The sequence below is a fragment of the Montipora capricornis genome, chromosome 10 (genome assembly GCF_036669925.1).
Source record: "Montipora capricornis isolate CH-2021 chromosome 10, ASM3666992v2, whole genome shotgun sequence".
NCBI lineage: Eukaryota > Metazoa > Cnidaria > Anthozoa > Scleractinia > Acroporidae > Montipora > Montipora capricornis.
In genome coordinates this window covers 36,191,494-36,204,761 of record NC_090892.1, presented here as the reverse complement: position 1 = coordinate 36,204,761, position 13,268 = coordinate 36,191,494, and the positions used below count along the sequence as shown (strand labels likewise).

General features: G+C 38.4%; 1 protein-coding gene and 1 long non-coding RNA gene across 2 annotated transcripts in view; one reads left to right on the top strand and one right to left on the bottom strand.

Moving 5' to 3' along the window:
- Positions 1-13,268, top strand: part of LOC138019909 (engulfment and cell motility protein 1-like) — a 37,631-nt gene extending 24,363 nt beyond the window's left edge. The window contains exons 17-24 of the mRNA XM_068866871.1: positions 5,462-5,559; positions 6,696-6,747; positions 8,701-8,764; positions 10,426-10,527; positions 10,910-10,983; positions 11,176-11,262; positions 11,944-11,988; positions 12,272-13,268. Of these exons, the coding sequence (XP_068722972.1) occupies positions 5,462-5,559; positions 6,696-6,747; positions 8,701-8,764; positions 10,426-10,527; positions 10,910-10,983; positions 11,176-11,262; positions 11,944-11,988; positions 12,272-12,427 (678 nt within the window). The 3' untranslated portion in view covers positions 12,428-13,268. The remainder of the gene's footprint in view (positions 1-5,461; positions 5,560-6,695; positions 6,748-8,700; positions 8,765-10,425; positions 10,528-10,909; positions 10,984-11,175; positions 11,263-11,943; positions 11,989-12,271) is intronic.
- LOC138019684 (uncharacterized) lies at positions 1,434-5,083 on the bottom strand. Its single transcript, XR_011126211.1, has 3 exons — positions 4,830-5,083; positions 4,245-4,303; positions 1,434-3,240 (listed from the first exon to the last, which is right to left on the bottom strand). It is a non-coding gene; the product is annotated as an uncharacterized lncRNA (long non-coding RNA).

The following is a 13,268-nucleotide window of genomic DNA, read 5'->3' as shown; positions in this document are numbered from 1 at the left end:
GCGGTGGAAGAGTACATAGAAGTTGTGTTGAGTGCAAGCGATTAGCCAACCATTTTACACAGGTATTTTATTCAGTCACTTCGGAAAGATCTGTAAAGCTTTGAAAAACGTTTTGAAGCGGTGAATTTATCGTATTTAGTTTAACCTTCTTGCAAGGTTATAACAAGTACGCAAATTGTTCGAAAAGATCTTTCTGCCGTAAGATTTCGAGTTCTCCGACTCTGCTAAGAGATCCAGTCTAGAATTAGTGTGTCAAGACTTGCATTTGGACTATCTTGAGATTGTAAACCTAGGATGAATTCTTATTATACTTCTATTAAAATAGTGTGAACAGTTCTTTTGTCATTGCCTTGTCTGTGACATGTGATCTGATATTCGAGTTAGAGGTAGTCAAGTGAATTACCAGTCAAGTTGATGTGGAAGCAGCTTCTGTCACTTGCGTTACGGTTCAGTGAGGTTTCCTACAGATCGTTTTCGGACTGCTGTTGTCGTTACAGCTCGGTGTACTCTATCGCTAGACCTTGCAAAAGGTAATTTTGTCCTTTTTTTTTTTTTGAAAGGTATTGAGTATTCGTGGATAGGTTCCTTTAGAGTTGATTTTCAGCTTATCTCCTGCACACTTCTTCCGTAAAAAGGTTCGTGAGACCCCCAGTGTTTCCTTTTCAGTTCCCCCTTTAAAATTACACATTAAGATTGTGTTCAGCTTAGCTTCAATTGTCAACTTTCAATTTTGATTGTTGAGTTGAATTTATCATAAAATTTGCCACAAATGTTTCATTTTCCAATTCACTAGAGTTAAGTGTAGCTTATGTCAAAGTTAAAAAAAAAAATTATATTGAAGGTTTGATCTTTGTGAAGAATTGAAAAAAAAAAAAGAAAAAGAAAAAGAAAGAAACTAGTCCCAGCTGAGCCTCAGAGATTGTAAACAATGTCTTCATGAATACCGGTACTTACTTGTAGTATATGTAAAAAACCTACAAGGAAGGAAGAATCTCGTCCCATAAATGATGTTAAAGGAAAAATGTCAAGCCTGTAGGAATACCACTATCCGCCTCTGATGTTCAGCATCCAAATGTACAACTCCCCTGTACAAGCTAAAACATTTAAAGTCACTACCAAAGTCCACTTATGTCCAGGTTTGACCCTAATTAGATGCACGCCCAATTTTGACATCCAACACAAAGTGTCCCTTTAATTCTAACAATTTGCTACCTATTTTCAACAATAAGGTAAGGGTAAAGGTCAGCGTTATTTCTTTGGGTAAATGCAGCAGCTAATCTTCACTTAAAGAGTAGCATTTGGGGGACACTTTGTGACATAAATTGTCTGTATTCTGAGACACAAGTGATGTTGAAGTTGGCGAGAAGAGCAAGGGGACACTTCGTGACGCTTATTGAAATCCGCGTGCATCTAATTAGGGTCAAACCTGGACATATCCCAAAGTCAGTAGATGATTTGTTCCCTGAAGGTAAGAAAACTTTTTTGGCCCTCATAAGCAGTTTAAGGTGCTGTGTGCATGTTATGTAAGGCTGCACAGCCTGTCACCCAGTGTAAACAAAAGTGTTCCACAGCCCCTGTCTGCAAACAATTCTATTCAAAATCAAGTTGGGTGTGCCCCAGTGTCATATGAACTGACGTCAAAGTGAACTCAGCGGAGGATTTGAAACAAACTTTAAAACTGTGCAAGGCAAAAAAAAGTGGCTGAACTTAAAACAGAAGTTGAAAACATGGGTGCCTCAAATGAACAGATCTGCCAGGAAATTCTTGAAGGCCAATTTGATGGGGTAAACTTTCCTTCTTTTAACTCACATGGTAAAATTCTACCATACATATTCTACCTTACTAGTTGGTTTTTCAGTTTATGTGGATTGATAATGAAAAGATGAACACAATTCAAGGATCTTCCAAGCCCGCGAAACTGAAAACATGGCATACTGTCATGCTTGTATAACAGGGTAAAAGTTACTACTGGTAACCCTACAAAATACAGTGAAGACCCACACAAATGAACCTAGAATTTTCGAGGTCAGGCTGAGCAGGTTCTAATATTTTAGGCTATTTTTTCATAATTCAGGCTGATTACATGTAGTTTCTTAATAGGTTCTTATTTCTCAGAGGAACAACAATAAATTTCTATATTTTATTCATAAGATATGTAGACAGTATTGCACTGTAGCTTTATGGAAAACATATTTCTAGAGAAAATCCAATAAAATGCCAATCAAAGAAAACATCTACACAATAGACCTAATCGGCTAACTCAATGTTGTACCCAATTCAAATCTCCTGAGATTAAGATTCTTTGAGTATTGTATTTGCATTATGTACCATTCATATTTAAATGATATGGAAATAACTGAAACAAAACGTTTTATTCCCAAAGGGTTTGAATTGGGTACAACATTGAGTTAGCCGATTAGGTCTATAACAGGAGTTTTCTCGAGGGTGATTTTTTTGTAAAAGTACCTCTTTTTCTTTGCCAGGCTCAGCAGGTTCTTGTATTTTTGGGTATTTTTAAAATGCCAAATTTCAGCCTGTACTAGGTTCTTATATGTGAGTTTGTACTTGTATGCATTATTCCCTAAAATAGAAAAATAATCCAGCCTATAAAGAGTACTCTTTTTGTGTTCTAATAATCAGATCAGAGTCAGTAATTATTACTGACTAATTCAATGTCAGGACATTTTTCCTTTACCTTTGATAATAAAAAAATAAGATCACAATATTTTTCACCTCTATCAGTACTTTGCACGAATACTGGCTTTAGCAATGTTTTGGAAACATGATTGTAAACATGCGGACCTCACTCTCCAGGAGGTGTTTCTTACTAGAAGTAAAAAGTAAAAGGAGCAAGCCATTGTCTTCACTTCTTTCAAATTCCATTCAGGAAAAAGTGAATGCAAATGCTAACATCATGGAGGGCTTAGCTCTCAGCTACTCCAGAGAGAGGCCTGGAAGTCCCAAATGGGTTGAACTGTTGAGCTGTGTGGCACAGCAATACACAAATAAGGAAATTAAGCAAATGTTCAGGTTTACTAACAGTCGAGGAGAAGAAGTACCATGCACAGACTACGAATTAACAAAAGCTAGACTTTATAGTAAGATGTATGGTCCAGGAGCAGCACTTCCGAAAATAAGACGCCAATATGGTCATAAACTTCCACCAGAAATCATTGCTTTTGTCTTAGAATTTATCCATCATCTAGACAGTGAAGAGTATTCATCTTATAAAAGTGGCCCCTGTGATGGAAAACAAAAATCATGGATGAGTGAATTATTAGGAGGAGGAAATCAACCTGTTTTGTGGTTCAATTAAGCAAAATAAGTCTGCCTTTTATGACAGATATACATTGTAAACAGGAATGTGAACAACTGGAGATTAGACCTATAAGCTTTAGTACAATTTTTAAGGGTTTGTCTGCAGGAAATTTCAAAATAATGGTAGAGAAGGCAGGACTCTAATATTTGCACAAAACTTGGCGCGGAGTATTTCATCCTGGTAGATAAGCTGCTAACTCGTTTAGGTGAAATGCTGAGGAGCCAACGTAAACCAGACATAACTCCAGGATTAATGAGCAAAGCAAAGACGTCAACAAATAATATATGACTGTTTCCGGTACAAGAAAATTCAGAACGAACATATTTTTGCTACAGTGGTACATCTTCCAACACCATCTAACAGGACATTTCCACAGCTTTGCTCTTTCCACACGCCAGCAGTCTAACTTAAGTTTTTTGGCATCACCTTCACCTTTTTGAGCAATAAAAATTCTTGGAAATGATGTGAACTTTCCAAAACTAATGTGAAAGGCAAAGAATGTTGTTGTCCAAATATGAAAAGTACAACCTTCAGGCTGAAGAACGCTCGCACGTGCAGGAAGCTCGAACGCAAGTGGTTTCGAATGTCAATTATCAATTATGTAAACAAATTGAGGTGTTGTATTTTCAAACTAAAATTACGCAACTGGTTCAAAACAAAACCACATTTATTTAGGTAGCACTGAAAAGCTTGCACTTTAACGTTCTGTATTGTAGTGACATATGTCTGGTACACTATACAATGAACTTACAACAAAGCGGATAAACAGTGCTGCCATAAAGAATTCGTTAACCAATTATCTCTGCCACAAAGGAATCGCGGATGATTGGAAAAGTTCATGATTTCGAAAGCATTTTACTATGCAAAGTGAAAGCACCAGAGGTGATGTTCAAAATAATAGTATGATCAGTAATCCAGTACTTACCAAATGGAAGCAGATCTCTTGCTGAAAGGGCGATGTTTAAAGTTGAGAAATGCACTACCCTGCAAGTTTGAGACGAGATCAGACAACCGGTTCAAATACATTTAAAGCAAATAATGCTCAAATCAAGTGTACAACATCTAGAAACTTTCAATTAAGACGTGCAATCCTTGGTACAACAAGATTTTTGCAGCGTAGCCTGACAAGAAAGAGGTAAGTAATATGGGTTTCGCACAACGGTGTATTTTATTTTCAATTCCCAAACGCATAAAAACTCAAGGATGTATATTCCGCTTACGCTGAAACAACTAACAAAATTACGGTTTCAACAGAACAGGTGAAGTCAAAACCTTCATTTTGAAGTGTTGGCAGTTTCATAAAGTTCAAAAATAATCTCGTTTGAGCTTTTTTTTCTCAAGGGAAAATCTCGCTCAATGAATTGGAGAACGCAAGTTGAGCTCGACCGGCTTAACGCTCGACCCTTAAGCTAATTGTGCTTTAACACAGCCTTTCAAAGAGATTTCAGAGTTTTAAAGTATCAATTGTTATTGAAATAACTTAGGTTATAGAAGTAAAACAATTACATACCTTTAATGAATTGATTTGGCAAGATAGTATCGACAGTAAACCGTCTCAAACCGTCAGAATCAGCCATAACTTCTGTGACAAACGGCAGGCATTGTTCGCATCTCATGGCAAGTCTACTGAAGCAAATCTCCCATTTGCATCCTAGGCGTTTTTCTACCACAAAATGCTTTATATCCTTCCGACAAAGGTTAGAAATGAGCCAGGGAACAGGACTTTTTCTGAGTCGAAATGACTGTGGCGGCCATCAAAATATTCCCCGGCGCGAAACACACGTGATTCCAACTAAAATTGACTGGCGGCAAAAGATTATTATGGTATTTTTGGCCGCGCAATGCTCGAAGTTCAAAAAAATCTCGTCTTAAAAACACATTAAGCCCAAATGAGTGGTCAAGTATGACAATAGAGGCAAAGAACTTTCTATTCAGTGAAACTTTTTCCAGGCCGTACTTTCCCTTTAAAACTATGTTCCCTTTTCTCACAAATTCGTTACCAGGCCTTACCCTCTAACTGTGGTGACCCTCGTGCACCCTATCCAATATTCAGGTAGAATGCACTTCTCCCACGCACCACCGTCACCACTATAATAGCAATGCTCAGTTTTCGATGACACTTGTTGAAATGTTATTTTGCAGACGAACGTATTTAGTTTAGGATTTTCACAAATTCTTAAAATTCTTCAAGAAGAGATTCATGAAAGAAACATCATGGAATTAAGAGCCAGACCTGTTGTGTGAGTACGATGTTGAAGATTTTTTCAGTGATTTACCTGTTTTTGTATTCTCACGGATGAACTTCTATTTAGACCGATTCAGATTCCGCTGCATGCGAGTCTGTTAAAACTGGATTGCTGTGCTTTCTCGCGTACTTAGTGATTAGGTACGCTTCTGTTTGCTAAATATGATCTTAAAGGGACCTGCATTCTTACTAAAGGAAAACTTTAAAACGTACGAAATAGTGTCTGCACCCAGATTTGGAATAAAAAAGGTTGTATGAGAAAAACGTGAATTTTAGAATCCCTCATTTGACTTTCCAATTTTCGAGGGGAAAAATGCGAATTTTATTTCCTGTGGTTTAGAGGTATTTTGTCTTCGAGAAAGGTTTAAAGAACGAAGTCAGATTTGGAATCGAGAGAATTTGGTTCTGATTTTTGTGTTGGATTAAGTAAATCCACCATTTTTGTGTTCACTGAATATTGATCAACACTGGTGATAGGTTAGGCACCGCGTCCGACGTCATGAGCCATTGTTGGCCGACAATGGGGAGCTTAACCAACGATTACGTCCACCAGTACATGCTCTCCACGAAAACTGACCGGGCACGAAACACCCATGTTTCTATTTTCTTTTAAAAAAAGCAACCAATCTAAGCTTTCTTGTTATTTATTCACACCTAAGTTGCAAACGTTCTGCGCATCTCGAGATACTAGGGTTTCCTATCGGTGCTTCTTACTAATACAGTGATATCTTTGCGCGGTTTAAAACTATCCGGAGAAAGTAGATCTTAGTAAGTACTCTTGGTATCCAAAAAGAAAATTGGGGGTAACCATGCATTTTTGAGATATAATTAAGCTTCAATTTGAGAAAGAACGCCATACATTGCTTTGTGTTTTAAAGCTTTTTACAAATATTATCCATCAATTATCTTTGAAAAATGCGTGGTTACCCCCAATTTTCTTTTTGGATTTCAAAAACGCTTGTTAAGATCTACGTTTCCTACATAATCATAAACCGGGGCCAAAATACCTTTGAATTAGTAGGCACCGTCCTTAAGGTGACAACGGTGTATTGTCTGAATTGATCGCTTGTAAAAAGCAAACAGATTCAGAGTTATCATTGCCAGCGCTGCTTTTATTGTTTTCTGTTACAGAGAACTTAGAGAACAAGTACTTCCAGAGCTAAAGGAAATTGTTAAGCAACAGGTAAGACCACAATGACTGTCTCGATCCACTTGTTGATCTCCTAAGCATGGCGCGAATACTTATTTTCCGAAAACATCTCCATGCATGACACTAAATCGTTGGTTAGACAGCAGGTTCCCGCTTAAAATGATCTCCGTTTCTGGTGCGTCATTTTCGTTTTGTCTGACACGGGCGATTCGGGATGATTGCCAACAGCATTTTAATGAAAGGCTGCATGCTCTATAAGTGAGGGGTGTATATTTGATGCGTTTTCCTTGCAAAACAAAGATCATTGCTCACTGAGTTACGGAATCGTCAGGTCTTCACATTTTTGTAATAGTGCATTGTACTACACACTATGTCACCGGGTTGCATATCTCTTCAAAATAAACAGGTCTGTTGAAAGCGTGCTCTAGTTTCAACAAATGAGCCCCAAAATCGGCAAGAGTTTGTGACGCTGGTGAATAATAAAGCAGCTGCTATTTCCAAAACGATAGAATTAACTGGTGATAAATAACCGCGTCTAGGAGAGTGAATTTTTGACTTTGCAACAATGGTCAACCTCACAAGTTGGCGATTGTGATCTTTATGTTGAATTTGCACATTTCTTGTCTAACTTATAACACTTGAAAGGAAGAAAAGCAAACTAACAAAAACAAAAACCCGGTGCCATGACATTATTTTTACACATGCAGATGTATCCTTTTTTCCGCGAGTTGTTAGTAAACACGCAAGATAACTTGATCACAGGCGGCCACTGAAATCGACGTCACTTTCGATTTTGCGATTTGCTTGTGCAGCCAAAAGTACAATAGAAAAAATGAACGTCGCAAAAATCTCCCAATTTGTTTTTCGTGGTTCAGAATTTATGTTGTTTTCATGTCACAAATTTTGTTGCTGATGGCAAAATATTTTATTGTCGATCGACAGTTTTTGAAAACTTCCTTTTGCTCTGTATTTATTTACTTTTGCATCAATATTTGTTCAGCATAAAGCAGGCTAACAAAAACTGCACCTTGCTTAGTTTGCATTTTTTGAGCGTTAAACTAGAATTTTCGGTCATTTGTTTCTGACAGAAAGTCGTATAGTTTGAGGTTACCCATCCAAATAATAACCTCGCCGGACAGGGCTTGACTTCAGTGAAATCTTGTCGCGGAGAGCTATCAGACGCTTGCGGTGATAAAGAAGTTGCAAGGGAATTTGAAAATAGCATGTCACCCTCGAAGCCAATGTTTCTCCAGTCCCTTTATTTTCTTCAATCTTTCTGGGTTTAGTATTTTACTAGTAAACACATGTCTTCTCAGGGGGCTATTTACCTAAGACATCTACGGTGGCACTATAATGATATACGGTACCAAAACAATATCGTGTACTATTACAGTATATTTATTTATTTTATTTATTTGTGTGCCACACAAAACAAAAATACAAAAGAAAACATAACACGCGTAGAAAAAAAGAGGAGTGGCGAGGAGATCTAAAAGACACTATAGAAGCTTATGAAAATTAGGCCTCCTCGAACTACGAGCTACAGTTGTTTCAAGTAAGAAGTGGCAAAGAGGAAAGCGAATTAAAAAACTTGGGTCCTTGGAAAAAAATGAGAACTTCCTAATGTTCGTTCAACAATAGGGCAGACGGTAGGCCTGGGCATTCCTAGTAGTATAAGAAAGAGCTACTTATTACGTAGACACCTTTAATCTCCTGGAAAACAAAACGCAGATCAGTTGCCAGTTACGGAATAAAGCGCTGTGTTATTGTACTACCACACGTAGGCAATGCGTGCCTATTTTGAATTGCGTTCTCCTCCTTTCACATTTGATGGCCCTCTGTGAGAATTAGTGGGCCACAACCATGTCCCTTGATGGATGCAGGTCTCGGTTGGCACCTGTCAAGTCAAAAGTTGCCGTTTATGATTTATTAGTTTAGCTCTCTATTTAATTTTTCCTTCAATTATTATTATTTTTTGTTTATCAGAGATTGGACCAGCTTATCCAAGGAACTCTTTTTGACAAAGCCCCTGGAAAAGCGCGTGCCAGAGGTACGTACGCCTTCGGAGCAATATAAGTTGGTTGGTCTGTGACTTGAATTTATCATGCCGCTCTCGAAAATTACCATCAGAACATTAAGTTTGCACTTTACAATGCAACCATAAGGAAAAAAAAAAAAAGAAAGGTAAACAAATAAGAGGAAAATGATGAAAATGCCATAATTATTATGGTGTTTAAATGAATTATACACCGTGAACGACATGGTAATAATTCGTAAGTCAACATAGAAGTCAACATAAAAAATCGTTTTTTCGGCATTTGTTATTGATTTATTTCCTATGGAAGAATAAATTTTGGTCTCCTGCATCCTCGAAGACCCAGGGAAGATTAGTCGAAACCGGCCGAATAAACCACGGAAAAAATCTTAACCGGTGAGATCCAATTTTTCCTGTTGTTCTTTATCCCTTTCTGTCTTTACTGCCCCAGATGAGTTTATAAAATGGAGAAGTGACCCTTGCACTTACCTCGACAATCAAAACAACTGTCTCTTAGGGCCGATTTACACGATACGATTTTTGTCGCATGCGACAACGGCTTACAACAGGCCCACGACATGATTTACGATCGTTGTGTACGTCAGAAAAAATGTCGTAGCATTTTAAAACATGTTTTAAAACGCTGCGACAATCGTAAGTCATATCGTAGGCCTGTCGTAAGCTTGTCGCATGCGACAAAAATCGTACCGTGTAAATCGGCCCTAAAAGACATCTGAAAAATTCAGGGGGCTACAACTGGATTGGAACCCATGGCCTCTGTGATCCCGGTGCAATGCTCTAACAACTGAACTATGATAATGTAGCCACACAGTTGGGAGTAGGTCAGTTTGTTGGGCTCATGTGTTCCCGTGAAAGCTCTCGACGAATGAAATAAATGTGTATATGTGAAGTGCGGGATATAGACGAAAGGTGGAAGGGATCCTCGCATCGGCTTGACCTACACTTCAAATATATATAAGCATTTATTTCATTTACTACCTTTATGTGTTACAAAGGATTGCTCTCTTGAGGACGTTCAGGCCCTGCTCACACTAATGCGATTTTAGTTTCGTAAAAACTCATGACGCGTTTTAACTCGACTCACGCGTTTTCACAGCGTTTCCGAGCGTCCACGCTAGGTCTCCGCAAAGCTTTGTTCGACCTTACTTTCTTTATGCCACTCATGCTTGAACTGAGTTCACGGTTCGATGCTAAAAGCAAAATTAATGTATCTAAATTAGTAAGAGCAGTATTCGGCTCAAAGCAGGCAATTAAGGTTCAAATCAGGCCAAAAAAACGTAACGCAAAGATCTCCCGCCATACTGGATCAACTATGTATGCGTTTTACGCAGCGGTGAAACTTTGGCATGGAAATGCAGGGACTTCAGCGTTTTCGAAAACATCCTTTGTCTCCGTCCACGCTGAGTTAGCCTTCACCTTACAGAGCTTTTTCGAAAACCTCCGTTTTCGATCGTATTATTGTAGACAGAAGGCGAAAACAACTGCAACGTATGCGGCGTTTTCAAACGAAAACGCGTTTGTTTGGACGGGATGTCAATGTCTGTTGTCTGATTACCGCCGGAGCGCGGGTTGTAAACTCTTGTTGTTGTTGTTGTCGTTTGTTGTTGTTGTTGTTGCTGTTGTCTCTTACTGTGGTTTTTCTTCTTTTCTTTCAGAGAAATACTGGTATTGTCGGTTATCCCCAAATTTAAAATTTCTTCATTACGGGGACTGCCAGGAGGGCCAGGCACCGCCCTTAGAAAACCTTCCTAACAAATGTGAGTATTTACTCCTTAAGTGAGGGTTATTGACGTGGGGCGTGGAGATATGCCCTTTATTCCCACTGCCCTGTACCCCATGGAAATAAAGCATTTATCCCCGGGGCATGGGTCAATATGCTTATTTGTAAGTTGATGAGGGTTTTTTAATACTAAAAAACTCAGAGTTTTAAAAGCGATAACTTTCTTTAAACCAATCTCAAATCACTGTCGTTAAGTGAACTCTACGTCAACAAAAAGACATTAAAGAAATTCCAGGAGGTGGTCGAGTCGTATCTACCCTAGATACCCTTGTCTGCGCGAAACTGCTGATCCCTTATTGGTTTAGTTCAAACCTGGTACGATTCAGAAGATTGATGGATCAACTTGTTTCATTTCACAGTGCCAATCGCTAAAGTAACGAAAATACTGTTCGGAAAGGACTGCCCTCAAACGAAGGACCGCAGTTTTAAAAGAGTAAGAGCTTCTCTTGTTAGTAATGTGAATAGCATTCTGTTTGTCTGTTTGTTTGTTTGTTTGTTTGTTTATTAAACATGTTCATTCATCCGTTCCACGTATTCTTCCATCCTTCTTTTGTTAAGTGCTTACTGGCCCTTCGTTTTCCCTTTCCTTTTACCTAACTTCTGGTTTGCTTATATTTTTCTCTAGGCTTTTGTATCATTATGTTTTTCTCTACTGTACGATACCGAACCAGATGAAAAACACCTGGACTTTATTGCAACAAGTCCGTCATTGGTAAGTCCTTGCTCCTTTAAAACAGCAATTTTTCTGAACAACTTGGCTCAACCAGCCGCTAGAAATCCTTCGTTTTCAAGGCCTTGAAAGTCCTTTGAAGTCTTTGTAGATAGATTTTGCAAAGGTAAAATCCTCCCTTTTGAGATTGGAACAAACAGTACTTGGAATACATTTGCAGCACGTAGTTGTAGCAGGTGTCACTGCAAACTTACTACCGCCTTGATAGCGGAATTGAACAAGGTCCTAGTCTGCTGAAAAGAAGTTGATGGGTCGATTCCCACTCCGGACCAACATTCAGGGCCTAAGAAAAACAGAGGAGAAAGTTGCTTTGACAAGTGCAAGTGATTTTGACTTCAGAGTTTTCTTGAATTAGAATGATGAACCGTAGGTCCCGTCTCACTATCCGCGTTCGGAAATAACTCTGTTGGGCGTCAACGAATACATACTCTTTTCGCGGAGAGAACGGCACGGAGTTGCTGGTGTTACGATCTGCTTTTGTTCGTGCCATCGAGTCATTCTCTTACCACATGTTCGAAAACTGTAAATTCTTGATTTGTTATGACACAGAAATCGAGTAAAAACCACAACTGACAAAGGTGGGAAAATGGCAATGATAAGATCTTTCAAGGCAGACGCAATAAAGTAATGTAACCTTCGTTTTATTCTTTTTTTATTCCCAAGTTTGCAATTTGGACAGATGGTTTGTTAACGCTATTAAACAAAGAGGTAAGTGATGAGATGACAAAATAAGGTGATTACGCTTGAAACCATTTTGTGTCGTCACTGGACACTACTTTACGCATGGCAAGAGCTTCGCGTGAATACTAAATCCAGCTTCTATTTGATAGAAAAGAAAAGACAATTCGTCACTGAATCCGCAATTAACTGACGTGGAATACAGAAGTTACCCCTTGCTATTTCTGTCCCCAAGCTTTTCTCGGATCACCTTACTTAAGGCGACCGACTCGCTCTTGCTGACCTTTTAAAACGTTTTGTTTGTTTCTTCCAGATGCTTTCGTCAGAGTCACAGGAAGAGCTAGAAACGCTACTAAATATGGAAATGAAACTGAGGCTTTTAGATTTGGAGAATATATCCATTCCCGAGGCCCCTCCCGCAATCCCGGCCGAACCCCCAAGTTTTAATTTTGTGTACGATTTTAGCTAGGTTTTGTTTTCATTTTTAATATATATAAATAACAAGTATTTTTGTTTCAAATCCCAAGCCAGAATACTTATGATATTATGACATTATTTTTTAACTTCACGCTTCAGTGTCGCATCACGCAAGCGTATGCATGAAGCACTTTTTTTGGATCCAAGCGTTTGCATTGCTTTAGTTCATACATATAAAATACAAATGCAAGAAAACCTAGAAGTGATATTAGAAAAGGTTTTATTTGTCCGTTTCTTTTGTCGGCGGTTTAGCTTATGTTTGTCAACTAGATAACTGATGCAAATGCCGTATGCAATTCTAATGTGCAATTCCTTACCTTGGCAATAATAGTGATATTGCTTCGCACTATTCTTTAACATTCTGTACCGGTTTGGCAAGCGAAACCCTTGCTCCTACAATTTACAAAGCTTCGTTGGTTTGCCTTTAACTTATTCTTTTTGTACAAAGTTATAGAGGCAAAGCAATTATTTACGCCTGATAAATTGTTTTTTTTGCAAACAAAACACTTTTCTTTAGATTGTATTCCCAATAGCCCTCTGGAAAATGACAAGCCATAGATATACCCGGGTTTCGTATTTTTGTTTTCGGTATTTTTGAAATATTGTCGAAAGGGAGTTTTCAGGGAAAGTACACTTTACTAAGAACTTGCAAGAGGTATAGAGTGTTTTCACGTGACGTCACGGCGGTCATAGTGGTGTTCCTAATTAATCCTCCGGGATTGAGCTCTATTATTATGCAAGCGTTTTCTTTTGTTTCGGTGAAAAACACTTTATAGATTGACTTAGGGTACAAAGAGAAAAAATAACAGAAATTATAAAGGGTGAAAGGAAAA